The sequence below is a fragment of the Dinoponera quadriceps genome, unplaced genomic scaffold, assembly GCF_001313825.1.
Source record: "Dinoponera quadriceps isolate SergipeBrazil2010 unplaced genomic scaffold, ASM131382v1 scaffold2952, whole genome shotgun sequence".
NCBI classification, from domain to species: domain Eukaryota; kingdom Metazoa; phylum Arthropoda; class Insecta; order Hymenoptera; family Formicidae; genus Dinoponera; species Dinoponera quadriceps.
The window spans coordinates 186,047-213,513 of record NW_014557517.1 but is presented as its reverse complement, the minus strand read 5'-3'; the positions used below and the strand labels follow the sequence as shown (position 1 = coordinate 213,513).

At 51.7% G+C, this 27,467-nt stretch overlaps 1 protein-coding gene across 7 annotated transcripts in view; it reads left to right on the top strand.

The window, feature by feature from the left end:
* Nucleotides 1-27,467, top strand: part of LOC106749198 (ephrin type-B receptor 1-B) — a 108,411-nt gene that overhangs the window by 14,905 nt on the left and 66,039 nt on the right. For all 7 annotated transcript variants that reach the window (XM_014628393.1, XM_014628390.1, XM_014628392.1 and 4 more), the window contains exon 2: nucleotides 20,464-21,168. In XM_014628393.1, coding sequence (XP_014483879.1) covers nucleotides 21,039-21,168 — 130 coding nt within the window. In that variant the 5' untranslated portion in view covers nucleotides 20,464-21,038. The remainder of the gene's footprint in view (nucleotides 1-20,463; nucleotides 21,169-27,467) is intronic.

Sequence of the window (27,467 nt, the reverse complement as noted above, 5' to 3'; positions counted from 1 at the left end):
GGGTTAAGCCAATGTCCGAAGGGAGGTTCAAAAAGGCGTATTTACCGAGTTTTCTTGAACCAACCTGTATACTTCTTTGCCGCTTGCTCTTTCTTCTCTTTCTATATATATGTGTATCTTTCTCTCTCTCTCTCTCTCTCTTTCTTCCTTCTTCGGTGCTGATAAGCTCGAACGGGGCTCCGATGATTGCGATAGTAGCCACTTATCGACAGGCAGCTCTCTCGAAAGGTTAATGATTTCAGGCCTCACCGGCCGCTCAAGGAAAGATGAAAGAAGAATATATAACGCATTTATTTCTTTTTACACGTGGCAAAGAAGAGAGAGAGAGAGAGGGAACGATCACGTACGTCTCGGTGCTATTTAAGTATGCACGAACATTCGTCTTATCGTGTCTAACGGTACGCGCGTTTCTCTCTCTCTCTCTCCTGTTTGTTCAGTAATTATCGCTCGATCGAAGTTTCGCATCGAAGAAATCCCGACGCTTCGTTAAATATGATTTATGAATGCCGTTACGTTATCAACATCACGCGCGCGCGGTCACGATTTACGCGTAGGTGTAAAAGCGCGCGCGCGCACGTCACCGCGGCCGCTAAAGCGCGAGAGTCGGCGACATTTTCCATAAAAAAGAATTATTCGCCGGTGATTTATTCGTCATAAATATATTCGACTCGATATTCATAACGAGCCGCGGTTATTATTCTCGATCGGCACGGCCGCGCCGCCGATCGAGCCGCGCGTCGACAATGTAAAAACTTTATAGCTTCGTAAACACACCGGCGCTCTCGATATTTATATTCGAATAATGCAGAGGATTAAAATGCGCCGGAGGTCCCGGCGAAAAATCACTTGCGCCGGCACGCAATACGCGAATTCCGCCGTGCTTTTGTAAGCGAAAACGGACGATTTACCCGACATCCGCTGGTCCTCCGATCAACGGCTATTTCAACTTGTTGAAAAGTCAAGTTTTCCCGAACTCCCCGGCCGCATGAAAAATTTACTCGGAGCGTGTCGCGAGTAGAAATTCCGACGAGCACGAATTCTGGCCGGATTCGAAAGTCCAAAATAATGTGAATGAACTTGGAATAATTTTCTCGTGTTATATATCAGGCAAGAGGAGGAGAAAGGGGAGGACGTACATCGCCAGAGAATATTTTATGTATCCGTACATGTTACAAAATCAAACGACAAGCGATTACCAGGTTCCCCGGATACGTTACGGGATCGACGTACAAATCTTTAATTAGCGGTTCGCTCGTCGATTAGCTGTTCGACAGACGGAAATCTCGGTCCCTTCCGTCGTACGTGTCGACGAAGTGAGGTCGCTTAATCGGCCTTCGAGTAGTGGCTCCTCTCGAAAATTGAGAAATCAGAAGCGTGCGTACGAGAGAGCTCACTCGTCCGCTCGCGCCGTATGCGTGTTTCCCCTCCTCCCTGCCCCTGTGTGCGTCTGGTTCCTGGGAGATATACGGAGAACACGTCCACCTTTCCTCCCCTATCGGGCGGCTACATTAGCCTTTGTAGATAGCGTTAAGTGCCCCTGAATATTTCCAGGCCCCGCCAATGCCAGCGGGAAGATCCAGCTGTCGGTGTATATCGGTACGTGCGAGCCCGTGGCGTCACGAGCCCCGGGCCCCCGCGCCGACGACTACCGGGGTCCCGGAGCTTCCTTTTTGGACGAGGATCGCGCGTTACTCGGACACACGATCGGCGGTGTCGCGTCGAGAAATTCCGCTGGCGCGCGACTGAAAGGGTGGACGATCGTTCGCGCTCGGGTCGTGAGATAACAATTATCTTAATTCTTGCACGATGAAAAATCATCGTCGCGCGCTATCTATCGGTATTTTAATATTTCGAGCGCTAATGAGAAAAATCACGTGTTTTAATCAAATACGTACATATCGTGCGTGTTACCTCCGCCCTCGTAGGTAAGGAATACACACACACACACACACACACACTGAGAATGTGCTCGTTATCGTCGAGCACGAATCGGTGAAATGATAAAAGCGCGATGATGTACATAAGCGGGAAATCGTGTATATCGGGTGAGGACGCTCGCGTGTCGGGAATCTCGACTAACGACGTCTATGTGTATCCGATAAATTTCGAAAAATTGCTTATCTCTCTACCGAGAGTACCGCTGATATTCCTCGGCACCTGACGAATCGTCGAAGTATGCGTTCTATCTCCCTTTCTCTCGCGCTCAGGCGCGCGCGAAAACGCTAATTATCGCTTTCCGGCAGGGATATAATGGTGATTACGCGCGTAACTCGTTATAATTCTAGCGAGTACGTGACTTTTTACGTTCGCCGGCTCCGAGGATCGGCCTCTCGCGAGTCATTAGTATCGCTCGGCCTCTACGTTAGTGCCTCGATAATACGCGCGCCGAGAGGCCGATTGCGAATGTACCAATTATTGAGCTTGAATGAAAAATGAACGGGCGACGCGGCGCGGGGAGGGGGGATGCCACGGTTAAAACTCCTCCGGCGTCTGTACGGGACGGATCGCGCGCTTTTCTCGTCGTTCGCGTGAGACGCGACATTTCGGCTGGACGTTTTCCTCTCTCACGTGTGCGCGAAGAAGGGAACAGACTCCGGCTCTCCGAGAAGAAAGAGGCCTCGAACTAATAATTTCGCACTCGCGCTGCGATCCGTAACGAGTGGAAGTTAATAAACGTAATGACAATGTCGCGCACGGATAGAGGCGAGATGTAACGTGTCACGCGTCGGACTGTAATCTCGTATGTAAAGCAGCCCCATTGTGTCCCCGTACTTACAGGGGGGAGCCCTCTTCCTGCCCGAGGGCGAGCGCGCCGCGATTGTAACGGCGTCGAGGCGTGATGATGCGCACCGCCGCCCCTGATCAACGATCCGCGAACGGTTTTTCATTTCTGCGCGATGATCTCTCCGCAGCGCCGAGCCAAACTCGGCGATCCCGTAAGCTCGTGTCAATCTAACGAGCGTTAAGAATAATAAGACGTCATCATAGAACCGGTAAAACCGTCTCTCTTCTGGAGGAGAATAAGAACGCGGTCGGAGCGGTGTTCCCGAAGCTGGAATACTTTTCCTCTCGTCATTGTTTTCTATTCTTTTTTTTTTCCCTTCGCTTCCACACATCGCGTGACTTGGGAATTCGATACTCGGACATTTCGTCGACGAGACGGCTCGCTCGAAAATTCGTGTGGGACAACTGCGACGAGCATGAGACGCGCAACGCAAACAAACGGCGGATGGTAGCGCGGTGAGAAAAATCGTGGAGGTCGCGACTCGTAAAAGTCTCGGTGAAAGTCGTAAAAAGTGTACCCCGACCGGCGCTAAAGTCGTAAGCTAAAGTCGCTACGACGAGACGCGAGTTACGACGAGCGGGGCCTGTCTTGGCTCGCTCGCTCATTCGTCCGTCCGATCGCGCTCCCGTCCCGGCGAAAAAGTTTCAGGAGAATCCGCGGAATCGCGAACAAAACGGGCGATCGAGTCGCCCGCTAAAAGTCGCGACAATGTCGATTCCTCGTTACTCTCGCTTTCGTGATTCAAATCGTCGGCGAATAATCGCATCTGAGTACTGCAAATATTCCGTGCGCGCGTGTTACGTGACAGTCGGATGCAATCGCGTTTCACGCGACGGTACGTGATTATTTGGCGAGCGTTTGAAATTGGAATGTGGAAAAATCTGATTTCTCCGTCGAAAGATACGGGAATTACATGGGAATTCCACGCTCGGCGCGGATCGATCGGATTGATGCTTGCTTTTACCCCGTCGTCGTCGGGGCGCATTGATTTCTCCTCTATCGTCCTTACAAGTTCGGCCTTACGAATGCATCGGTTTCCTAGTTACGCGTTAAAAGTATCTTTTATAGCGCCCTTGGGACCAGACGCGACTATGTACCCCCGCTCGCACACATCTGCGACCGAAGGCAATTCGAACCACGTATACGCGATCACTCCCCGGCGACTCGGTCTATTTTCGAAATTCCATCCCCTCGACCGGCACCGAAGTGCACTCCCGTGTAGTGCATCGCGTTACGATTACTTTTCTTTCTCGATCCGGGCTTTCTTCCTTAAACGTGCGGCGAGCGCCGATGCGCTAATCGATGGGAGAAACCTGCTGGTATCGTGCTCCGCTGGCTTATTCTTACACGTCCAAGAGCGTTACAAATCCTCCTCGGGCTCTTTGATTTCTACCATTTCTAACCGATCTTTCCTTTTTGAACTAACTTCTTAACGCGATCCTTTTTAAATGGTGCAAGAAATAGAGATACTCTTTACGTGTCATTACGATGTAAATTAGAATTCCAGCGCTACCGTTTAGCCACTTAAGTCGCTTTTTGTCACTTTCTCTTGACAAATCATTAAAAAACTCATTATCATCCCAAACAAGTCGCTATAGTCACTTTTTTCTCAGCTGCTGTTAAATTTGTAAAATATAGGAGTTGTATCTATATTTTTCGTTTCTCCTAATGAAATCGTTCCGAAAGCGTATTTGTATTGATCGTTCATGCCCTTGGTCTTTTCTTGTTGTGAACTTTCAAATTATGAAAAGAACTCGCTGCATACTAAGTTATTCGAAGATATATCTGGAAGGATAAGAATAAGTGTCGCTTTTCTACCGAAATTAACTATTTTCAGAATTTGACAAAAAAGTCACTTTTGATCACTATTTTGATATCTAAGAGTTTTGTATCTATTTTGATATCACTTTCTGTCACTTTTGCTGCCAAGAAGCAGTCACTATTTCACTTTTTTGTCCCGGTGACTGCACAGGAAAAAAATGTTAAATTCAAGTAAATAATTATAATAATTATAGTATTACTTCAGTACTCCTTAGCAAATTTTTACTCTTGGATTAAGTACACTTTTCTTGGACCAACTAAATATTTTACTCTTGGATAATTTGCTAGGAAAATATTTTAGTTGGATCGAACAAATATTATTGGACCCAAGTAAAAATCTGTCACCGAGTATTGGAATAATTATTTACTCTAATTTAGCATTTTTTCTGAATGGATGGCGTCGTTATTTCCTCAGGTATGTTTGTCCACACGTTGACCACTGCGCCGATTTTCACTGATTATTTCAAAACTTAATTAAAATTCAAATAACTATGGAGTATACGATAAACAAATTTAATTCACGGTGCATATTACCTCGTTTCATCGGCTCGCTATCGGCTATATATTTTATTTATCGTATGCAAGCGGCTACATCTTATATGCAAATTAATGAGAAGCGGCAATGTTGCAACGCCGGTCAGCAGTGACCGAGCCTCATGGCAGTCAATGTGTTAACGGTCGAACAACGACGTGTCCGTCTCGAAAATGCATCGCGCCAAATTTCCCCCTGCAGGATGAAAATACAAAAACTGCCGGGCTGCGGCGCGTCGCTTCGGATCGCTTCGTCATCTCGTTTTCCACGATTTCCATCGGACCGCCGACCGCGAACGGGCGCGCAAACGCAGCTCGCCCCGTTCCTCCGATTAATTAAACGTCCGAACTCTTCGCTTGTCTCCGACTGTGACATCGCCGCGAACCGATTCATTTCTTTCACGCGACCGACAAGCAGACACGCTAGAACGAAACGCCGCGCCGGTTCGGCGCGCACGCGCGGTCACCCGGTATCTCCCGCGCGGCATTCCGGAGGAACCTTAAAAGGGACCCGATTTGTCATAGTTTCTCCGGGTCGACGACGCTCCTCGTCGATCCTCTTAATTGGGTAAGGGCTATACGACGCGGAAGAAAAGGAGCCAGCAGACAGTGGAACGGCCGGTTTATTCTGCCGGTAATTAAAAATTCGTACGCCTCTCGCGCGCCTCTCGGGCTACTATTCCCACGTCTCGATTAATTATCGCCCGGAGTGCGTTTCATTGTCAGGATTATTCATTCGTGAAGGCCATTACACCGCAGGTCCGAAAAAGGTGATGGCCGTAGAAAGAGAGAGAGAGAAAGACGGAGGAAGGGAGGAAGTCGAAAGAAAGGGCGCGACAAAGGGGAGAAGGAAAAAGGAAGACGTGGATTTGAAAAGTCCGCGCGAAATTGCGCGGAAAGGAAAGTACCGGCGGACGGGCGGGGGTCGATCGGGGTAACGAAGGTTACCTTCGAATCCCGTTCAAGGTGTACAAGGTATCCGTCTCGCATGTACCGTTAATTCGGTACGCGCGAGAGCGAGCGGGAGAGAAGTGGAGAGAGAAAGAGAGGCCGACGGATCACGTTATAATAATTAATAATTATCGAGATAAGAATAATCCTTCGAGCGCGTGTTATTCGCTTCTATACGCGAGCAGAGTCTGTGAGCGAAACGAGAGAGAGAGAGAGAGAATGGCGATCTCGCGACGACGCTCTATCGTAATCGCGTTTTCCCGAGAGAGCGGCATTTTTTCCCACTTTTCCTCTCCTCTTTTTCTCGTTGATTTTACGCCCGATTTAGCCGCTCGCTCGCTCACTCGCTCGTGCGCTGCTGCACGCGTGCGCTCCGTTCGCGATATCGATCTTTCGGGCGCGTATCGCGCGCGGATCGTAAATTAATATATAATGCGTCGTACTTTCACGAGACGCGCGACTTTCGATGGCTCGTTAGTTCGCCTCGGTGGACCGCCGCCGTCGAGAGCGGAGAACGCCGATGGAAAAAGCAGCCGGGAGAATCGCGCGGCCGGTGTACACGCATGCACGCGTACCTTACAGCGAACAGAGAGAGAGGGGGGAGAGGGAGCATATTGTAGTGTCCGTGCATTAGCGGGACTCCGGCACGGCCGAGTATATCATTAAATATGAGAGCCGCTGAGTCGGGAGCAGCTCGATCCTTTCTTTTTTCGTTTCCTCGTCGCTCGTCCTCCGTTCGCCGCCTAGCTCCGCTCTCCTCGTCGCTCTCCTCCGCTTTTTGTCCTCTCTTCCTCTTCCTCCGTCGCTGCGTTCCAGCATCTCTTCTCTCGGAACGGCGACTCACCCTTGCCTTCCCCTTTCCTCCCTCCCCTCCCTGCCACTATCTTTCTCACTCTTCTCTCGGCCATACTCCTCTTGTCCTTTCCATTTCACTCTTTCCCTCCTCTCTCCGTCTCTCGCCGTCTCCCTCTCGCATTAACCGACGTTAGTTCTACCTGAGTCGCCGAAGTCTCTCTCTCTCTCTATCGCGGCTTCGCTATCCTCCACTCCCGTCTAAAGGTAGGTTTATACTATGCGAGCGCACTCGATGAACGAGCGGAGATGCGCCATATAACGCGATTAAAAGACGAACGAATTTGCACCTCGGTGAATTATCAAAGGCCATTCGTGCGAACGTCGTTACGCGAGCTGCTGCTTATGCTAACGTCATTGCCATTGCTCTAGTAACAGCATTAAAGCCGTGCTTCTGGAACGAAGGAGGAACGAATGAGCAACGCGAAGAGCCTCTCGCTCGATTTTCAAGAGTGAGGCAAACGTGAACTTGCCCGTGGAATTTTTGGAACGCAACGTGCGGACGAGTGGAAATTGCGCTCGAATTACAGAAATAAAACGCGATTGTTCTCGATCGTCGCCGTCGCCGCGAAAATATATCGCGAACATCGCGGCTGGACTGCTGCCAGAGAAATTCGTCCGCGATAGTGTAAGCGCACCTTTACGTCTCCTGCGGGGTCTCTCCTCTTTCTCTCCTTCTTTCTCTCACTCACTCGTTCACTCTTTCTCTTTGCCTTCCTCTCCTTTTTCCACGAGCGACGCTCCTCGTAATTGGCGTGACACGCTCTCCCATTCCATCGTTCTATGACTCGCGAGGCGAAGCGGAGCGTACGGACGATACACTCCACGTCGTCCTGCGTCCTCGAGGACCCGACGCGATGCCAAGGTTACGACGGCGCAGTGTCGCGATGACGGGTTCTGCGAGCGACGATGTGTTCTCCGTTCTTCATGGAGTCGCGTTTTATCGCGTCCGACAAACCTCCGGCGGCGACCTCCCTTGGGGAATATTTTGATGAAACGAACGGAGCGTCGTTGTCACCCGTCGAAGAAATTCGCGCCACAAACAGACGCGTAATCCAGTTAGAGGCAAATAGCGGAATCCGTAATGACGGGAACGTCGGGGGCGAAATTCTAAGTCTCTTTCTCTTTCTTCCCCGCCTTCGTGGAAGAGGACTTCGCGCGCGCACGCTTCCCATGTACAACGACGGCTTTGTGTGCACGTCGGGTCCTCTATTCACGTTTATGTTAATTCCGCAAACGAACGGTATTCATAGAGAGAAAGAGTAAGAGAGAGAGAGACGACGCGCCGTAAAAGAAACTTGGCGCGCGATTTCCCTCGCGAGCGCCGATCGCGGAAAAGGAGAGACGCGACCGCGTCTCGTCTTCACCGTCATCGTCGTCGTCTTCATCTTCCCCTTCATCGTCCCGCGGCCGCGCGACCGGATTTTTCGCGCGAAACTCGATGATTTATTATTAATGAACGGCGGCCTGACTTTCGAAGGAAACCATTAATTATCGGGCGTGCAGATTGCCGCGGACGCGATTGCTCGACCGGACTCGACCAAGACTGTCGTGACCTCGTTTCCAACTGCAAATTATAACTTACGGGCTTTGCATTATTTCCCATCCCTCGTGTCCGCTCCTTGAATGCACGAACGCGCTGTCGCGTGATCCGCGCGCTTTTCGTTTTCTTTTCTCTCTTCCCTTTTCGCCTCTCCTCGTCTCTTACACCGGGTCGGATTAAATCGCGAAGTCGTCTAGAGTCGTCCGGTAATTTATTCCGAGAAACTCGCTTTTTCGACGTCCGTGGCGCCGTGGCTAGCGGCTCAAAAGCGACGAGCCAAAACGATAGCTCGATTTCCGATAATTGCTCGATCGATCCGCCGCCACCGCCATCACCCTCCCTCTTTTTTCAACGGGGCTGTCTATTCGGTTTTCCGGCCTTTTTTTCGGCGCCGGGGAGAAAATATCGTGCCGGATACCACGTCCGACGCGAATTGCGTCTCTTTCACGTCAATCGTTCGATATTATTTAACCGTCTGAACCGCGTGAATGACCGTTCGCGTTTTACTCTCCCCGTCTCTCTACCCCCCTTTTTTTCTTCTACCCTCCTTTGTCGATTCCTCGCACAGCGGCGCAGCGGGTAACCGATGGTTCGATATATCATATATATAAATTCGATGTCGAGATGGGGGGGAAGCGAGAAAAAAAGAAGGGACCGTCTGGATAAATCTAAGAGACGAGGTCGTGATTAGGCTAGGGTTGGATAAAGGAGGGCAAGGGGGGAGGGGTAATAATTCACTCAAAATGTGCGGATCGAATTCGCGCTGTCGTTACGAAATCCGTGAATTATTCCGACGATCCATTAAAGCCCACCCGTGTGACACACATCACCGCAGCGCTCTCTCGTCGTCATTTATCTGAGTTTAGAAATATAAAAAAAGAGAGACACTCGTATCTTCGAATGCGAAATTCGAAAAATAATCCACGAGCTTCGGCGGATTAACCGAGAAATTCTTCGGGGGAAGTTCGCGAGCGGGGCGAGAAGTCGCTCGAGATCGCTCGGATCCGCGTGAGAAAAAGAGAAGCCCCGTTGCTCAACGACGACCCAAGTAGGTCCCTCAAATCCCTCCGCCGCTGAAGATTGTTGATAAAGGAATTAAGCGTACACGAGTCCCCGACATCGCCGACTCGCGTTTTATGAAGTCGTTTCGGTATCGCGCGAGACTTGGACAAAGTCACTCTCTCTCTCTCTCTCTTACTCCATCTCTCTCTCATCGCCCGTCACGACCCAGTAATCGCGGCCGTCATCAGTCGTCGGTGAGACGGAGTGTATAGATATCAGCTGTTGCTTTTCCTCTCTGGCTTCTACCCGTCTGACTTTTCTCGTGTCTTGCTGCGCTCTCTCTCTCTCTCTTGCTCGCGACCCTTCCAGGGTCATTAAGAATCCATTAAGAGTTTTCCAAACTCGGGAAACTAAATATAAACTAGGCGGCCGCGAGCGTAGCAGGTGGCGTCTTAAGCGTTGCTCNTGCTGCACGAGTTGCCGGTCCGCGGGCGATGAAGTCTTCCACCACGGGGTAATTATCGCGAACCGGCGGTAATCCGTTTAGTCGGCCAGACAATGTATCCCTCATAATAAGATGCTAATCGACATCGTATGCAGTTAATTGCAACTCCGAGTTTTGTCGTACACGGTCGGGCGCTTTTTCCCCGAGCGGAAAAGCGGATAGGCGAATGTAGGGCGCGACAACGGACGGTACAATCCGGCTAGCACCGGTCGGAATGGTGGAAATCGTTCGGCGAAAGACGACGACGGCCGCCGCCGTGTAGAGTGTCCCTCGTGACATCCCCGCGCGCACAGGCTGCGGCGGCGACCTATCGACGAGTGAAAGTTCATTTCCATCGTCGCTTGATCGACGAGCGATCCCGAGCGCGGAATGGAGTTTTATCTGCCGCCAGGTGAAAGTCTTCCTGTGGCGGCCGGTTTAATTGAAAAACCGACGTCCGGAAGGCCGTCTCGAGAGTCACCGGCGGCAGCGACGGCCGCGCGCGAGAGTCGCTCGTAAATATAAGGATATATAGACGTGTATGCTCGGTACGTACACACTCGTCTCTTTTCTCGTTCCTAGGAAATTAATCATCTATTCAGGCGCGTCGTGAACCTCGGTCCTCGGACAATTAAGTCCAGGCGATATTCCCACAATTCTCCCAGCGCGCGAGTATATCGCCGCGCTTTCAGCTCTCTCTCTCTCTCTCGCTCACTTGTTCGTTTGCGATTTCGACACAACCGCGTGTGTTTCACAGCGCGCAGCACGCTGTGCCGGGCTGGGGTAACATTCCTTTGGCATTTTTCACCGGTTCCTTTTTGCCCCGGTCTCTCTTTCTTCGTCATCGTTGGCCCTGCACTCCGTTCTCGCGCGCGTTCTGATTGTACCGGTAATCGGGGTCGTTAATCACTGTTATTTGTCGCAGCGACGACGCCGGAAGCGCCTCGGTACCACCCCGAGGTCGCGGTTAACGAGAAAAATGGACAGCGCGCACTTAGAGCGAGCTCGGGGCTCGCGCGCGCGACGATTGAATGCGCCGGAAGTGCGCGTAGATTGAGAAAAGGCGAAGGAAAATCTCACCCTAACGACTAATTTCCTCCGCCCCGCCGTTTCGCTTTACTTTACTTCAACGTGGACCGACGCGAGTCGCCGCGGCCGCGATAGTCTTATGCACTCGCGAAAGAAAGTAAGAGTTCCGCTCGGACGGTAAACTCGGCTCTCTCTTCCTCCCTTCCTCTCCCTCATATTAATTAAAAGTTCACAGAGATACAGGTTCCACGGGGCTAATTAAAAAGCACTTAGCGATCGAACCGACAGCCTCGGTTAATAAAAAACTCCCGGTGCATCCGACGGGGCGCGTCTTCAGCGGCGTAATCTCACCTCGATGAGCGGCCGCCGCTGCCGTCATCGTCGCCGGCGGGCGCGTTTATCGAGACGCGAAATACACGACGTGATGTAAATCCTCTTTAATCCGAATCTTTTCTCCTCGCTCGATATGCACGGAGGATCCGGGACTCAGGGTCGTCGTATTAAAAGCGTCTCCCCGTAAATCGGTGCGCGAGTAAGAGGACACCCGTCCCCCGTCTCTGAAACGGCGCGCAGGGGTCATTACAAACGAGTGCGCCGTCTAACGAACGGTTATTCGTTAATGGAACGATTCCCCCATTGAGGATCACCCGTGTGGGCTTGCGGGCGGAAACCCCATGCTGCCTTCGCTTCCTCTGGAACAAGTTCGACGCCGGTCCGGGCGACCTCCCTTCGACCACGACCCCCCTGAATCTTCCGAGCGCATCGCGCGAATATCGTCTCCCCTCCCCGATACCGTGTCGGCTTTGTCGTTTCATTAGGGAAAATAAACCCACCTACGACAGCCGCTTGTTTTCCTCCGTCCCGCTCCGCGAGGTCGATCGGTTGTTTACGAAGCTCCTCGGAGAGCTCGTGTACGTCTCGGCTCGATGACGTTGGCGAAAATAGCCCGTCGCGCCTCTTTGTGCCGCTCGTGATCGCTGATTGCGACCCCGGCACTCGGAGGACACAAAAGACCGCGACTCGAGCTCGACTCTTGAACTCGCGACCAGGAATGCCGCAAAGTCTCGGAAATGGGAGAGTCTCCCTCTCTCTCGGCTGACAATTGAGCGATGCGTTCGACACCTGCATGCGTGCACGCCATCCCCGCGCGATTCGCTCGTTACATTCGTGCGTTACGTTTATTATTGTTGCACGCGCACGGGGAAAGGAAAGCCCGAGCGACCGCGAGCGATGAATACGCGCTCTAACGACCCCCATTGTCCGCGGTTTAAGCTTGAGTCATTACGAAAATCTTGCGCACCCGGAATTATACCCCGGAATCAACTTCTCTATCGAGGCCCGCGGCGATAATCGGGATAACGTGACGCTGTTACTGCGTACGGTTAGTTACCCGCGCACTTCCGGGGGCCGGTGAACAGAAAAATATCATACGCGATAAATCCGACAGAATCGGATTATCACGTGGAGAAATTTGCTCCGCTTTTCGGGAGTACCGTCGGTGTGCGCCCACTTCTCATTCTCGACGGGACACTAAGAGCTACGACGGAATTCCGATGAAATCGCGGTTCAACGGGGATCGAAGGCCCGTGAGCAAATCCCGGGTCAGGAATCGAAGGAGAAACCACGCTTGTTAGTCTTCGGGGGAGGGGAGAGTAAACGGAAACCGGGGCGAGACGTACGGATGAAAATATTTCTCGCAGGAGCGCGAGGTCGTGTGCGATGTGAGCGCGCCAGCAGGGACAGGAGGGTAAAGTATCCGCTCGGTCAGCGAGGAGGAAGATCCCGAGGGAGCGCGCGGGGAAAACAGGGCGTTCAGGGACCCTCCATATGTCACAGGGCGATGCTACCCTGATGTCGGGACACGGTCCGATCCACGTAGAAATGCGGCGAGAATTGTGGGATTGCGAGAGATTTGGACGGAAGAAGAGTAAAAAAGCTAGCTACAATGAGAAAGAGAGAGAGAGAGAAGTCCGGATAAGCCGGAAGTGTATGCTGGAATTGCGCGGGAGGATACACGGTTTTTCTTGACAGCGAGCGTCCTCTTCTTCGTACTTCTTTTTTCTCCTTTTTCTTCGCCTCTCGGTAGATCATCCCGACAAAGGAGGAGATAGATAGATAGATAGATAGAACGCGGGGAACGGGCAAATTGTGTCGCCTTCGAAAAGGAAACGATAATTCCGGGGATTCGCGTTATAGGTTTCTCGACCGGGCGGAGAGAAAAAGGCCGGGACACTGATAATGCCTCGGGGGTACAACAAACAGAGCCGCAGTCCTTTGAGGAATAATTTCGTTGGGGAGGAAGGACTCGCCGGTACGCGCGCGACGCGGCGCGTCGCGACGGCGACTGACAAAAGCGTTTTAGCCCGTGAGAAGCTTCAAACTTTCCAGTCGAGAACTTCGGCCCCTTCCGCGCGCGCCTGTTATTTATTGGATAAAGTAAGTACGCGCGTCGTTTCGCCGAGACGACGCCGAAGATACGAACTCTCTCCCCTCCCCCCCCAACCCCATCTTCCTTCTCGCCGTTTACGTTTCCCGCTTGTAGTCGGTTGTATAATTTAACTTTGAGTATTAATGCCCCCTAATTATTAAAAAGTAACGGACGCGACGAGACCGTGTCCGACCGTCTCGATCTCTCGAAGGGGATCTCGAAGGGATCTCTTAAACGGGATGAGAATTAATTAAAAATTTATGCGAGCGCGAGGAAAGAAGAAAAGGAGAAGGGACACACCGGTTCCGTCGCCATCTGTACGTCGTATATTTATCTGCGTATCTGACAAGTATACATCATGGTTGTACACCCGCGAGACAATACTCGGCGATATACCATTCGAGGGATCCCTTTCTCGCTCCTTAATTCGTAAAGAAACGCGGTCGGTGCGGGACCGTCTCCCGGGAATGATGACTCGCTCTCTCGCTAACGTAAAACTAAATATAGCGGAAAGAGACAATCCAACGGTGAGACGCGGCGCGGGCGGAGGGGAGAAGGAACAGGGAGAGAGAGATACACCCCGACAAAGGGAGTCTGCGGGAACGAGAGAGAGGGCAAGAAAAAGACAGACAGAGAAAGATAGGGAAACGAGAGCCATATGGCCCTAGACGCCGCAGCATGTCTATCGAAAGAAGCGACGGAAGGAGCGCGCGAACGAGGAGCGAGTTTCGTTCGAGCCCTCGTGAAATATAGAACTGTTAGGGTGCCCGTGAGTAAAATTACGAGGCACGCGAGAGCCTCACGGGATATGATGGCGGAGAGAGAGAGAGAATCCCGAAAAGACGCGAGTATATCACGGTGGCACGCACTTACGCGCCGATACGCGGGAGCGCGTTGTCGCAGCTCCGTTGTTCCCGCAGGGAAGGATCATCGTTCGGCTCCCCGATGTTCCTCGCTGCTTAACGCAATCCGGAGACACGCGAGCGAGGAGCTTATCGTCCAGATTAGAGACGTATAAATTACGAGTGTAAGCTCGCTGCCGCGCGCGCGCCGAGCTTCCCTCCTTATCCGTGTACGCTCTTCTCTTTCTCGTCCTCCTCGTCGTAGACGCCCTGAACTACTTTTCTTCTCCACCCCTTTTTTTCCGTAGCAAGAGAGAGAGAGAGAGAGGGGACCGTCGATATATACGTCGCGAGGGACGCCTCGGGAAGCCGAGGAGACCGCTAATGGCCGAACTATTTTGACGTATGCGAACGGCGTACGGAACGTTTGTCACGGCGCCGCCGGATAAGCGGAGGAACGTGGATTAGGCTATCACCTGGCGGCAGGTTCGGATTCTGTCTTCCTTCCGTGTCGCCTCCTCTGGAAAGTCTCTCTCCCTCTCGTTCTAACCCGCGCGCCTTCATGCCGTCTCCTCTTCTTTTTCATTCCTCGATTATCCCTCCTGGCGAAAACGCGATAAAGATTCGCTCGATTCCGTTGAACCGGCTTCCTTCCGCGAACGTGGAAGGAAAGGGAAGAAGAATGAGGGTCAGGATCGCGTGACTGATCGCTGATGGACTCCGGCGGAGGCCATTAGCTTTATCATCGGGTGTCCAGTTGCATGCTGGACGACACTCGATAAGAAGCGCACGTGGTTTTCCTCGTTACTTTCAGTTCCGCTCGAACGGCTCGTATTTGTCTCTAGCGCGGGGTTTACGATATATATATATATATATGTCGCCCAGCGATGTCGTCCCTTTACTTTTATATCGCGCTCGTCCTGCGGGCTCTATTGAATTTTCTCAAGTTTCTCCCCCGTGGAGGAAGTCGCCTTGTCGCGCTGCTACTGCGGATGAATTTGTGCCCGACGTTGTGTTAACCGACGATTCCCCGTATCTCACCGATCGCGATAATTCCTCGCGAGTTCACGTCTACTATAGAGAGGGCGGGAGGATATCCTCGCGCGCGCGTACGTTGCGAAGAAGCGGCCGAGGGGGACTAAGTAACGAGGAAGTGAAAAAAAAGCGCGTATAATCAGGCACGCCGGGCAGCGCCGTTGATTATAGCGGAATGCCGAGTATAAACGCGGCGGAGTATCTCGCTATACTTTTATTTCGAGCGCTCCCCTAAACGTCAGTTTCCTTCGCGCGCGCGCGGACGGTTCGTTTAGATAATCTCCCCCCCCGAGAGCCTCGATCGCGAAGACTATTTATGGATCATGCGAATCTCCAACACGCGCGTACATCCACACGCTTCTTTTGTATTTAAATCTCGCCGGCGCGAAAACAGGCCGGCCGTTCGAAGCGGCGCTTGATCGTCGTCGTCTATTAAACGAGTGCATTATCGTGAGCGCGAGGGATCAGCAATTTTTCCAATAATATCCGCGGGTGGAGAAATCCGAGCCGGATCGAGCGCGGCCAGATTCGATCGAGCACAATGGATCCGATTGAAGCGACAGCGATGTGATGGCGCGCGCGTTGCGCGAAATCTTAATTAAACATGAATGAGAATCTCTTGTTGCGTCCGTCGGGCCTCGCTCCTGCTTGCACGCTTGCTCGATGCGGCATTACCGGGAGCTCTCTCGCCCAGGCTCACTTTCACCTGGCGCGGCCAGGTCGGTTGCGAAATTCTCTCGCGGTTTTGTGTATCGATAGCGCGCACGCGGATTTGCTCGCGGATCCGAGCGCACGGGGATCGCGCGAGAACGTTTCATCCCCCGCCAATTTCCTTCCCCTCTTTTTTCCTCACCTCCCGAAAACGCAGCGAGCGTTCCGAAATTTATACACAAGCGTGCTAAGCAGCGATAATGAAGTCGCATCAATATTTCATCCCGGCTTGCATATTTAACGCGCGGCGAGATAGTTTCGATACAAAAGAGGACTAATTAGGGTTCATTAAGCGGTAATTGCAAGCAGCGCCTCGCGCACGGGCGGTGTAATTAATTTTAATTATGAGAGGAAAGTCCGGTGAAGTTGAAAAAATTTCTGTTCATCCCTGCTTCACACCCTCTCCGACCCTCCCTCCCGCCGCTCCTCGTCGCTGTTGATCCCTCGCCCCGATGCATCCGTCTGTTTCCGCGTTTGTCATTCCTGCGCTGATGCGAGATGTTATCCGGAAATTTCTGGAAACAGAGAGATGTAATCGACGTGGTGACAAGTAAAGAGAAATGTATCGAGATAAACCGAGATAATCGAATATACAGCGGCGAAGAGATACGGGTATAAAAGAGGGGAAGATAACGTATCGAGTACGGACTTCGTAAAATTCGTATCGCCGTGACTTCGTTGTGGATGAAATCGTAAAAATGGGATGAACACCGGCCGGGAGGACAGGAATCCGAAAGAAGGAAGAGCGAGAGAGGAAAAGAGAGAAAGAGAGAGAAAGAGAGGGAAAAAGGAGTAAGCCTAATCACGCGACGCGGCGGCGGCTGCCTTAACGACGACGTCCTCTCATTTATCAAGAATGGAAGATGTCTCGCTTCTTGCGTCTATCCGTCACTCGTTAACTGTACGATCGTTACTATCGTAAAAGTCGGCGAGATGTGGAGGGAAAGGAAAAGAGATAGATAGATAGATAAATACAGAAAGAGAGAGAGAGAGGGAATAAAGAGGAGGAAAAAGAGAAGATCGGGTTCGAGATGGAGGGACGTAGTTTCGGAAAAATAATAGCGCCGGGGTCGTCCCAAGAGTGGCGATGGTCCAAGGTATAATAATTTCGGGGAACCTTCTCTCCTACGCCCTTCCTCCCTTCCTCGCCCTTCTGCGTCCGCGCGCTGCTTCTTCTTCTTCTCTTTCTCCTGCCGCCGTCCGCGACCGAGTATACATCTTTTCTTTGTTACGTTTACGAGCCTCGTCGGATCCGGAGTAAAACCGCGCGCCACTCCCCTCCTCCGCGCCGCGGCACGCCGGTGAAATAAATCCGTGTATTCCGGAGGGTCTTAAATTCAACCGGAAATAGAATTTGTCCCGGGGCGGTCACGGGCGCCGCCGATGGCACGAGGAAAGTCCGACGAAACCGTAGAAACGAGAGGAATCGAACGAGAGTGAGAGGAAGCCGCCGTGGAGGAGAGCGAAGAGAGAGGAGGATGGTGAACGTCCACGTGGCCTTCGCGAAATCATTCCATATGTCCTCTCCGAACGGCGGGAAAATAATGTTTAGATGACAAAAGGAATCAGTTTTTGTAACAAAAAACGAAGGAAGAAATAATTATATTTCTTATTGGAACGCGTCCCAGTAAGAACTGCGGACAACTGTTAACCAGCGTTCCGACATTCCGTGGATAATCAGCATGAATTGAAGCCGAGCGGCTTACGCGACACTGGGATTTTTTTTGTCTTTGTGTAAACGACAGTCCCTTGTCCGTCGTGTTTTCGAGATACTGGCCGGGCTTTCCCTTGGATAACGAACTTCTCTCAGGATAAGCCCCGGTGAGGGAGAGAGAGAGAGAGACAAACGGGAGGGAGCGGCGTCTTAATCTCGATAGAAACGTCCGGGTAGCCTGCGGCGAAAGTTTCCGCGGGATCGGTCGTGTGTGTATGTGTGTTAAGAGCGGTCGGCGGAGGGTTTCGGCGGGTGAGACGACGCACTCGCTCGCTCGCCCGCGGGCGCGAACGCGCGACGTCACGAGAGCCGGGGGGCTTTTCACCTTGAAAGGAGGCAAGTGCACTCGAAGATATTCCCGAAAGCCGAAGAGAGGCATTGTACACAGTACACGTATCAGAGGCCGGCACTCCTGGCGCTCGCAACCACCGCCATCCGGCTCTGTGTGACGATTTGCCCGACGGGGGTGTATCGCGAAACTCCGCCGGAGACGCGGCACCGCGGCGCATCACACAGAAGCGGGCTTAAAATTTTCACGAGCCACTCGAGCCGGCTTCCTCCTCCGTCTCCCGAAATCTGCAATTTGGCGTACCTGGCTGGGTACTCGGAAAGAGGTCTGGCCCGGAAGAGGACGCGAGACGGAGACAGAGGAACAGGGAGAAAGGGGAGAAAGAGAGAATGCGAGAGAGGCCTTTGCTCGTTGAAGAAGGTGGCCAACCACCTACCGAGTGGCCGATCCGCTAGTGAAGAGAGAGAAAGAGTGAGAGAGAGGGGGGGGGGGAGACGATCCTCGTCGTGTTTACGTCTGCTTCTCGGAGGAAGGAAAAAGTAACCGGTAACGACGTGGGGCTACGCAGGTAGGCGAGGGAAAAAAATGGAAAATAGTAGCTTCTCAAAGGTACTCTAGATACCACCCACCTACCTATTTAACGGCAACCACCACCACTAGTACACTCTCCATCGCCACTTCAATCTTTCTCTCTCTTTCTCTTGAGACGAACAGGGCTGTTTTCGGCAATTCCTCTAGCGGGTCTTGTCAAAAAAAAAAAAAAGTGGAAGAGTATGCCGGATGAAAAGAAGCACTACGGATTTCTAGCCCGTTCCGAAGAGGAAGTCGCTGAAGTGGGAAGCGAGTGGGATGAGGAAGGACGATGGAGGAGGGCTCAGAGAGGTGCGTCGAGCGGGAGAAGGAGGACATCTTAAATTTTTGACGAGACCACTCGTCGGGCAATGGCAACGGTAGAAAACGAGCCGGTGGAAACGCTGCCTACTCGCCGAGCTGAGTTAAGCCTCAGCCGCAGCAACAGCGGCGTTTCACTGAAGTCTGCAATTTCGCGGATGCATCTTGGCTGACCTGGCTAGAGACGGGGGGGAAGGAGAGGAAGCGAGAGAAGGTCTTTGCCCGCTTTAGAAGAACTCCTAAAGCGCGCCTACCAGCTCTCTCTCTTTCTCTGTCGTTCATTTCGTCCCCAGCTCTCTCATTCTTTTCTCTCCGCCGTCTCCCTTCCGTCTCTCTTCTTACAACACTCTCGCTCTCCTTCCGCCGTCGCGTTTCGGCACTCTAGAATTTCGCGTTCCTACTTCGATCCGCGGCGCGTTCGCGCCTCTTCGCGCGCGCGAGACCCTCTGTCTCTCCTCTTCTGCCTTGTGCCTCTCGTTTCCCCGAAGAATGGCGAGACGTCGGACAGACCTTAGTAGAGCCTACCGGAGCGAAAGCGAAAGACGGAATTGGCCGAAAAGGGACGGTCGATGCCTCGTCCTCTCCGTTCCTCTTTCTCGCTCCCGTGTCGCGTTTCTCGTTGGCGCGACGAAGAGGGAGATCGAAGATGGAGGAGGCGAGAGGGAGACGGATAAACGCATAGTATTGATCCTGGAACCCTCTTGCCCTGCGTCCCGCCTTATCCTACCCGGGCACCCTTCCCACTATCGTGATGAACCCCAAAGTTTTGTTCGGGGCTTTCCCGCCACCCTCCCCTACCCCACGTCCATTCCTTTTACTATTTCTTTTATTCCCTGGCCGTTCGCGCCCTCTCGTCACCGACACTATTTTCCTTTCCGTACACGGTAATTGGCCGTTCGAGAATAACGAATTCCAACCGGCACCCCGGAATCCTTTGCCCAGGGTGACGCGAGTCGACCTTGAACTCGAGATATGCCGTCCGCGCGCTTTACTTTCCTCCTTTCACATGTGACACGTTCTTCTCGCGAAGCCGGATACCGGAGACTAGTATTTTTGAAGGAACAATACCTCCCCCGATTTCCTTCCCGCGTTTATTCTCAGTTCTTAATTTAGGTTTCGTTTTTCAACGTCATTTCTAGACTCGCGAACCATCGTCGGATTACGACGCGAATTACAACCATCTGTTCGCGGTATCAAAACAAGCTTGACGGTCAATGAGAATTTATTTAATAACACGCCTCGTTAATTTATTTAAGAAAGCGTAAAAGAGTAGTTTACGTAGCGTCACATAGTCCAAGCAACGTCTTTTCCAACGAGGCGGAACCATGAAGATACCGTGTCTTTCAGAGGTGCCATTAGAAGAGCAGAGAAAATAAACGAACGCGCTCTCTGCATTCCCATTCACGCGAGCGATAGAAACGACGTTGCTTGGCTCCGCGTTGCTTGTGCAACGTAACGATCCCGAGGGCGAAGGGAAAATACGTGAATCACGACCAGAGCGGGACAAGAGTTTTCCAGATTTTAATTAACGCAATCGATATCACGTTTCTTTCAGACTCGGCGGCCGGTGAGGTCGGAAGTGGAGAGTGCGAAGGAGGAAGAGGAGATTCGCCAACAGCGGATGTGTGCGTCGCCATGTGAGAACCGGGGTGCCTCCTCGTCATTAACGGAAACCGCGCATCCCACGTGACGCGAAGTAGATGCGACACCGACCGTCAGTCGTTCGCTCGTATTCGTCACACACGAATCCGCGAGCCCGCGGTTGCTCGGCCGGGCTCAGCAGTGAGTCGAAAAATATCATCGAGAGACATCGACCCCGCGAGTGCGCGCGCTCGTTGGCCCGCGCGCACGGATCGCTCGAGGAAATCTAGCCGGGGCGATAAGCTGGAGCATAAGCGGGAACCCGGGAAAGCGGTGGCCGGTGAAGAAGGCGGAGGAGGGTGGAGGAATTCGGCAGTGGCGACGGTGGTGATCGCACGTCGTCGCCGTCGCCGTCGTCGTCGGGCCGTGACGCGCGAGACGACGCGAAACGAAGCGTAGAGGAGGCATGAGGAGGCGAGAGTGACGACGCTGCTGCATCCTCGCACAGATCGTGAGAGGACCGGCGATACGCTGGGGCCCGCGATAAGGATGGCCCCCTTCAATATGGCCGGCGTGGCGGGCCTTCTAGCCACCTGCGCCGCCGTTGCTGCTTCCGCTGCTCACCTTCTGCCGTTGCTGTTGCTGCTAATCTGCCCGCGAGGGACCCAGGCGGAACAAGGTAAGCGTTCGTCGTTCGGTTCTTACCAACCTTTCTTACCTACCAACCTACCTACCTACCTACCTACCTACGTAGGCCTAATCAAGCCCCAGATGATAGTCCACGGCGACACCTCGGGTCGCGATGCATCGTGCCGATTGCCGCTCTCGAATATATACTTAGCCAGATGCATCGGTCAGGCGGGATCGAAGAAGCTGGTTACCGCCGCGTGATCGTGACCGATCCGCGTATTGTCTCGTGAAAAGGAAGGGGGAGGGCTTCCTCCTTTCGTTCGATGTTATTTATCCGAGTCAACATTTTGCTTCTACGTTAATTCTACGAATTTCGTCAAACTTGGAGGAGATCTCTGCCCTAATAAGATGCGATGAATGGTTATTTAATGCCATTTTTTGTATGTAGAATTGTCGTTAAAAATATGCAGTTATTTCTGAAATACTTAATACTCAATTATCTCAATATTCCACCTTATGTTGAATTGTCATGAAAAATGTGGAGTTACTTTTGAATTATTTAATTATTAATTATTTCAATGTTCCATTAGTAATTAACCTTCATTATTGATTTCAATGAGCAATGTATTGTGTAATTTAATCACGGTTAAAACATGCGCGATAAGCTAATATTAAATAACTTGATAAAGATTAATAGGTAAATTATTATATAATTAACGAATACGCGAAACAACAAATGTTGTTTCTTCACAAACTTATTTTTATTATTTATTCTTTTCATCCGCGTAGAGAATGTATATAAGTGAAATATGCGTTTATAGGTCGGAAAATGTATTTCACTCCCGACGTAATGCATCCTCCGTCCTGGCAGCAGCCCCGTCATGGCGTTCCGGATGACAACTCGTGGCACTGACACTCGCATAGACGCGACTTGAAACGCATGTTAATTTTTTGCCGACGCTAGAGCGTGATTAAATGTTTCAAAAAGCCGGTGAAATATTTTGTGTAAATGCAACACTCCCGGTACCGGGAAAAAGTACCACGCGTCGCGCGACATACCGAAACAATGGAAACAAAAAAGGCCGCGTCATCCTGCGCCGATCATCAACCGTCCCATCATCGAACGCTAAGTGATCACAACAGTGAAAACATTCCGGGCCTTCGAGGTGGGTAAATATACTTTTGTGCGCCGTGCACTTTTCTGAGTAATTATTTCGTGCTGGCGAGCGATACGCGTATCACAGACTCATATTTTGAACTCTCCTTTATCGATAAAAGTGCTTCGAAAAGTAACTCAGGAACCATCATTGACCGAGAAGCCACATTTAAGGCACTTTTTTTGATAAAAGAGAGTTCAGTGCCTACGTGTTTCGTTATTTATCATCCCTTGCGAGTGATAAAAATATTTCGTCGAACTTGGAAGTACGTAATCAGACTCTCGTCAGGTGTTATTTAACACGTATTTTCGGTCGAATCCATGCGAGTGTCAGTACCAAGACGGAGTAGCCAGGACGAGGATTGGGGGGGAGGAGTGGATGCAGGACGCCGCGCAGTGATACATCATATATTTCCAAGGTGTGTCAAATCGTTTATTATAGGAGGTTCCTTTTGACTCGACAGAGTATCGCTCATCGGAATCAGGGATAACAAAAATTCTCTCATCGGCGCGTTCCCGCCTCAAGGGGACACGATTTCGAGATATCTCGCCGTGATCCTCTTGCGCAATCGCGCGAGGAAATTTCCTTTGCGCGTAATTCATGCGTAAGGTGATTTCGTAAGAGAACACGACGACAGGATACCACTCGATACCACACGCCGTGACACCGACTCCTTTGTCCGCAGGATCCGAAAAATCGCCACGACTCTTCTTCCCCGCGACTAACGGGGAGGTGAGCGTAAGTAAGGGACACGTTAGCTCGCATCAAGCCGACGTTTCCTGACGCGCTCCGCTCGTAATTTCGCGGCGCGGCACGGCGGCCCGCGTGATTTATTGCGCGGAGACGCTGAATGCGAAAGGAAGAGACGAGCGGACGGGGGGCGAGGGGAGGAAGGAGAGAACGAGAAAGAGAGAGAACGACCAAATTGCCACGACGCTAATTGCGTACGCGTCGCTGTACTTACCCACACACGCGAGCGAGCATCCTAGTCCGATCACGTGGCGACTACGAGTTCCTCATCTACTTTAACTCGCATTAGGCCGTTATTTTATATAAACCTGACCGCTCTTTTCTTCCTCGCGAAACAAAGGCGGGCTCGCGCCTGCGTGGTCCCTTTATGATGTTTCGACGATTCCACCGGCAGATCGTGTCTCATCGTAGCCTCGATACGTCGACAGCTGTCGCGAAATTAGCGGGATATCCCACATAGCCACTACTTTCCCATTCTTTTCTCTCTTTTTTCCCATTTTTTGTCTTATGACGCTTGAAATATCCTGGACGGGTTGCACGATACGTGATGCTGCGAGTCGGAGGGAGGTGTATTGACGGGAAGGAATTTCAGGTCCCCTTACACTCTCTGACTAAGCGCTTTGTCTCCGTCCGCTCTTAATCGCGAAATAATTCCTCGTCGCGTTGAGACTCTACGGCAACGGCACGTTTAATTTTCCTTTTCCTTCCCGCCTCTCGTCCCTTTTTTCATATCTCTCTCTCTCTCTTCCCTCTTTTTGCGAACACCGCCGAGTCAGTGTCCCGAGGCGGTGTACGTTGTTTGCTCGGATAAAGGATTCTTCTGTGTGCACTGCCCTCGTCTCGATCGTTGCTGAACGTGATTTAACGGAGCCCAAGATTGGCCTTCCAGTCCCATTATGCGTTTCTGAAGATCATCCACGGGGGCTACCCGGAACGTTTTCCATATTTTAACCGAAAAAAAGGCCTGGCGCCCGAGGGGTCTCGATGGCTCGCTCGCTTACTCGCTCGCGCCCTCTTCTCCCCCCGCAGCAACCACCCGTTCCCCCACCTACTTCGTAGGGGAATAACGATAATTTCGTAATGCGGGCCAATCTTCCGAATTGCCAGATCGTCCAAGGTGCCGGTAGTTAGCGCTCGGGGATTAAAAGGGGATCGTTTCGTCGCGCTTTCGGAGACGGTCGGCGGCGACGGCGGCTGCTTGAGACGCGGAGACGCCACAAATTCGCCCGGACGAGCTCGTCTCCCTTTATTTCGCACGATGCGATTTTTCGCCGCTCGTGCGGAAAATAGGTCGCGCATGGGCGGATACGATCCTTAAATCTCAAGCGTGGGGGTATCTATTTTTAACAATAATAATTTTTCACTTTTAATAATAACAATTCAATCTTTTAATAAGGGAATGAAACGGTGGAATTTCTCGTGACTATGCGCGTACAATCCTTATTATTCTTTGTTACCGTTATAATCTTTTTACTCTTTTTTTCAGCTAATTATTCATCGCAAACTTTCAGTAGAATCTGGAAGAGAGAGAGAATTTTTATGATTGCATAATCACTTCTTTTTACACATAGAATTACTCGTTTTCGCGTGCAACCTAAATTCCGCCGGTCTCTCGACGTTTCTTTCCGTTTGAGGAAAAGTCGGTTTCGACGTAATCCGAGAATCTTTCGGCGAAGAGGATCCGCGAGTCCGATGCGTTCGGTGCACCTCGTACGTTTCTCCGGACAATAATTAAGGTTAACACGCGTGCCCCTTAATTTCGACGAAACTCGGCCGACTCGGTTTCGAGATCTCCGGGCGCATCCCGCGATCGCGGCCACCGCGGACTACCCGCGGTAAGTTTCTCCGACGCGGCGGCCCCTCGGGAGTTCTTCCCTCCCCGGTACGTAACGCGTTTAATGGAACTTGCCAAGGATCCGTTCCCAGTGGACCGTGTCTGCCGATGGAGGCGGCTAACTTCGTTTCCCTCGACTCGCACGAAACGCGAGCTCCTCGTTATCCTTGCCCTCGCGATATCTTTGCGAGAACTCCCCTCCCCCGCAACCCGCTGTTGCCGCCGCCGCTGCCAACATCCGCGAACTTTATCCTTCGATCGCACTCGTGATCCCGTGAAGACGCGCGTCCATTACGTTAGTTCTTCGAACTTTCAAATTTACAGGTTACGAGCGCAGCTTCCAGCTGCTGGTGGGGGAACGGGGTGCGTGAATTATTGGGACTGAAAATTCATCGCGGCCGCGAAATCGAATTTCTACCATTTTTCTCGCTCTACCGGTCTCTCTTCCATATAGTAATTGGCCCATAGTTTTGCAGGAAGGATCCAATTCACATGTAATACGTTTTGAGAAAAATGAAGATGAAAATTTGATACAGGATTTAAAAAGTATAAATAACACTGAGGTCCTTCACAATCGTTCAAGAAGTCAAGCACGGTCCATTTTCTTCTTTCCAAGAATATTCATTAATAAGCTTGATCCTGAAAAAAAATGAGTGAAAAAGATTAATAAGAAATGCAACTAGTAGAAAATAAGAACTGTTTCTTAATTAATTTTATGCATGCATAAGGCTTGAATCTTTTTGTTTTATATAGAAAGACGTATAGACTACATATTGATAACGAAATCGAAAAAAATCACAATTTTGTCAGTTGGATACTTTTTGCCTGACTATGGCCAATCATGACATAAGAAAGTAGTTAAGAAATGTCAGTTTTTACATCGACATAGACAATGCAAAGTAGCAGGAAAAGGCTCAGTCTCTCGTGGAAAGATATTATAGGTGACCTCGCGCGCGCGCGCGCGAAGAAAGAACCGGCGATCTACATAGTTCTCAGCCTCGTTCTCCTGTTCCCTCGATCTAGGACGAGTTCGTGCAAAGGTTTTCGGACGAACCGAGTTCCGCGCGATACAACGATCGGAACTCAATTACTTTCCCGGAGTAAGATTCACGACCAGGCCGCCGGTATCCTTCGCTGCTGCTACACTCGCCGTCCACTCGCTGCGAACTCATTTACCGTAGGAGCAGCGAGTCTCCATCGTTCTGCTCTTCCGAGCTACGCCAGGGGAAAGAGAGAGAGAGAGAGAGAGAGAGAGCCAGCCCGCGAACCCCACCCAAGACTCGAAACTTCCTTTCATTTGATTCCGTTGTACGTAACGGACATTAGCCACTAACGCGAGATCAGGCACGGACGAATCGTTGCGATAGTTGCCGAAGAAGTTCCGCCGTCGCTCGCTCCTCTTCGCTAACTTCGCGCTGACTTGTTTACCGTAAACGCATTAATCGATACCGAGCTCGCGCTTCCTCCTCCTTCAGCTTCGATACAGTCCTACGGATGTGCCCCGAGACGTTGATTGAATTTTACCTACTCCCCGCGATCCTTCGTCCTGTCGCTCATCGGCCCATGCGCGGGCGAGTGAATTTCGGTCTGTCGATCCTCGCGCGTCTTCCTCAGCAGCGAGGAGGAAGTTAGCGATTCTCCGGTGCAGAAGCGGCATCGGGAGCAAGGAGCGCCGGCGGTAGCCGGGAACGGGTCTCGCGAGGCAACAGCAGTCCTCCTCTTCCCGAGCAAACTCGATTGCCTCCGCGAAAAGGCAGAAAGACTCGTTCGAGCCGCGCTCGTGGCTGTGTGAGCTCCTCGTCGTCCCCTTTACTTCTTCCTCCTTCGTGCCTCTCTCTTTCTCTCCGGCTGCTGCCTTCCTTTCTCCTCTCTTCCTCTCTACTCTCTTAGGGCACGGTGAGTAAGAGACGCGGCAACGCCGCAGGAATGCCCCCGGCCAACCCACCTCGTGCATACCTGTACAACCTACTACTCTGATCCGGACCCCGACTATACGAAGGAACTGCCTGGCAGCATCCTATCGGCCCGACAAGGACGGAGTAGGACTTGTCCCCTATAGTCTGCGAAATGAAGGGGGGAGCGGAGCTGAGAAGAGTGAGAGAGAGAGGGAAGGACTGTGCCTTGCTCTTCGTGTATGTGAGCTGTACGTGCCCTGTGTATGTGTGGTGGTACGTAAAGGTGGAAGAGAGGGCTTATAGTTCCGGACTGTGTGCGCTGCCCATGCGCGAGGAAAAGATCACACGAACGAATGTAGGCTACTCTCATTGACCGAGCCCAACAGCGCTATGGTACTGCGGTTAGGATACGAGGGAGAGAGAGAGAGAGAACGCGGGGGGAGAGGGGAGAAAGAGAGAGAGAAGAAGAGGAATTCGCGGCGGTATCTCTGCAGATGCATCGGCGCACCGCGGCGAAACTGCATCTATCGCGAAATTGACCATCTTACGTTCTCGGGAGCGTGGCGCGCTCTTCCGTTCTCCATTATGCAACCCGCAGAGAAATGTGTTGTATCTCTAGTGTCGCCGAGAGCACGCGGCAAATAAATGTCTGAAAGAGTCCCGTGTGCAGGATATCTCCCAAAAGGATCGAGTGTCACTGAATCGCGCGCGA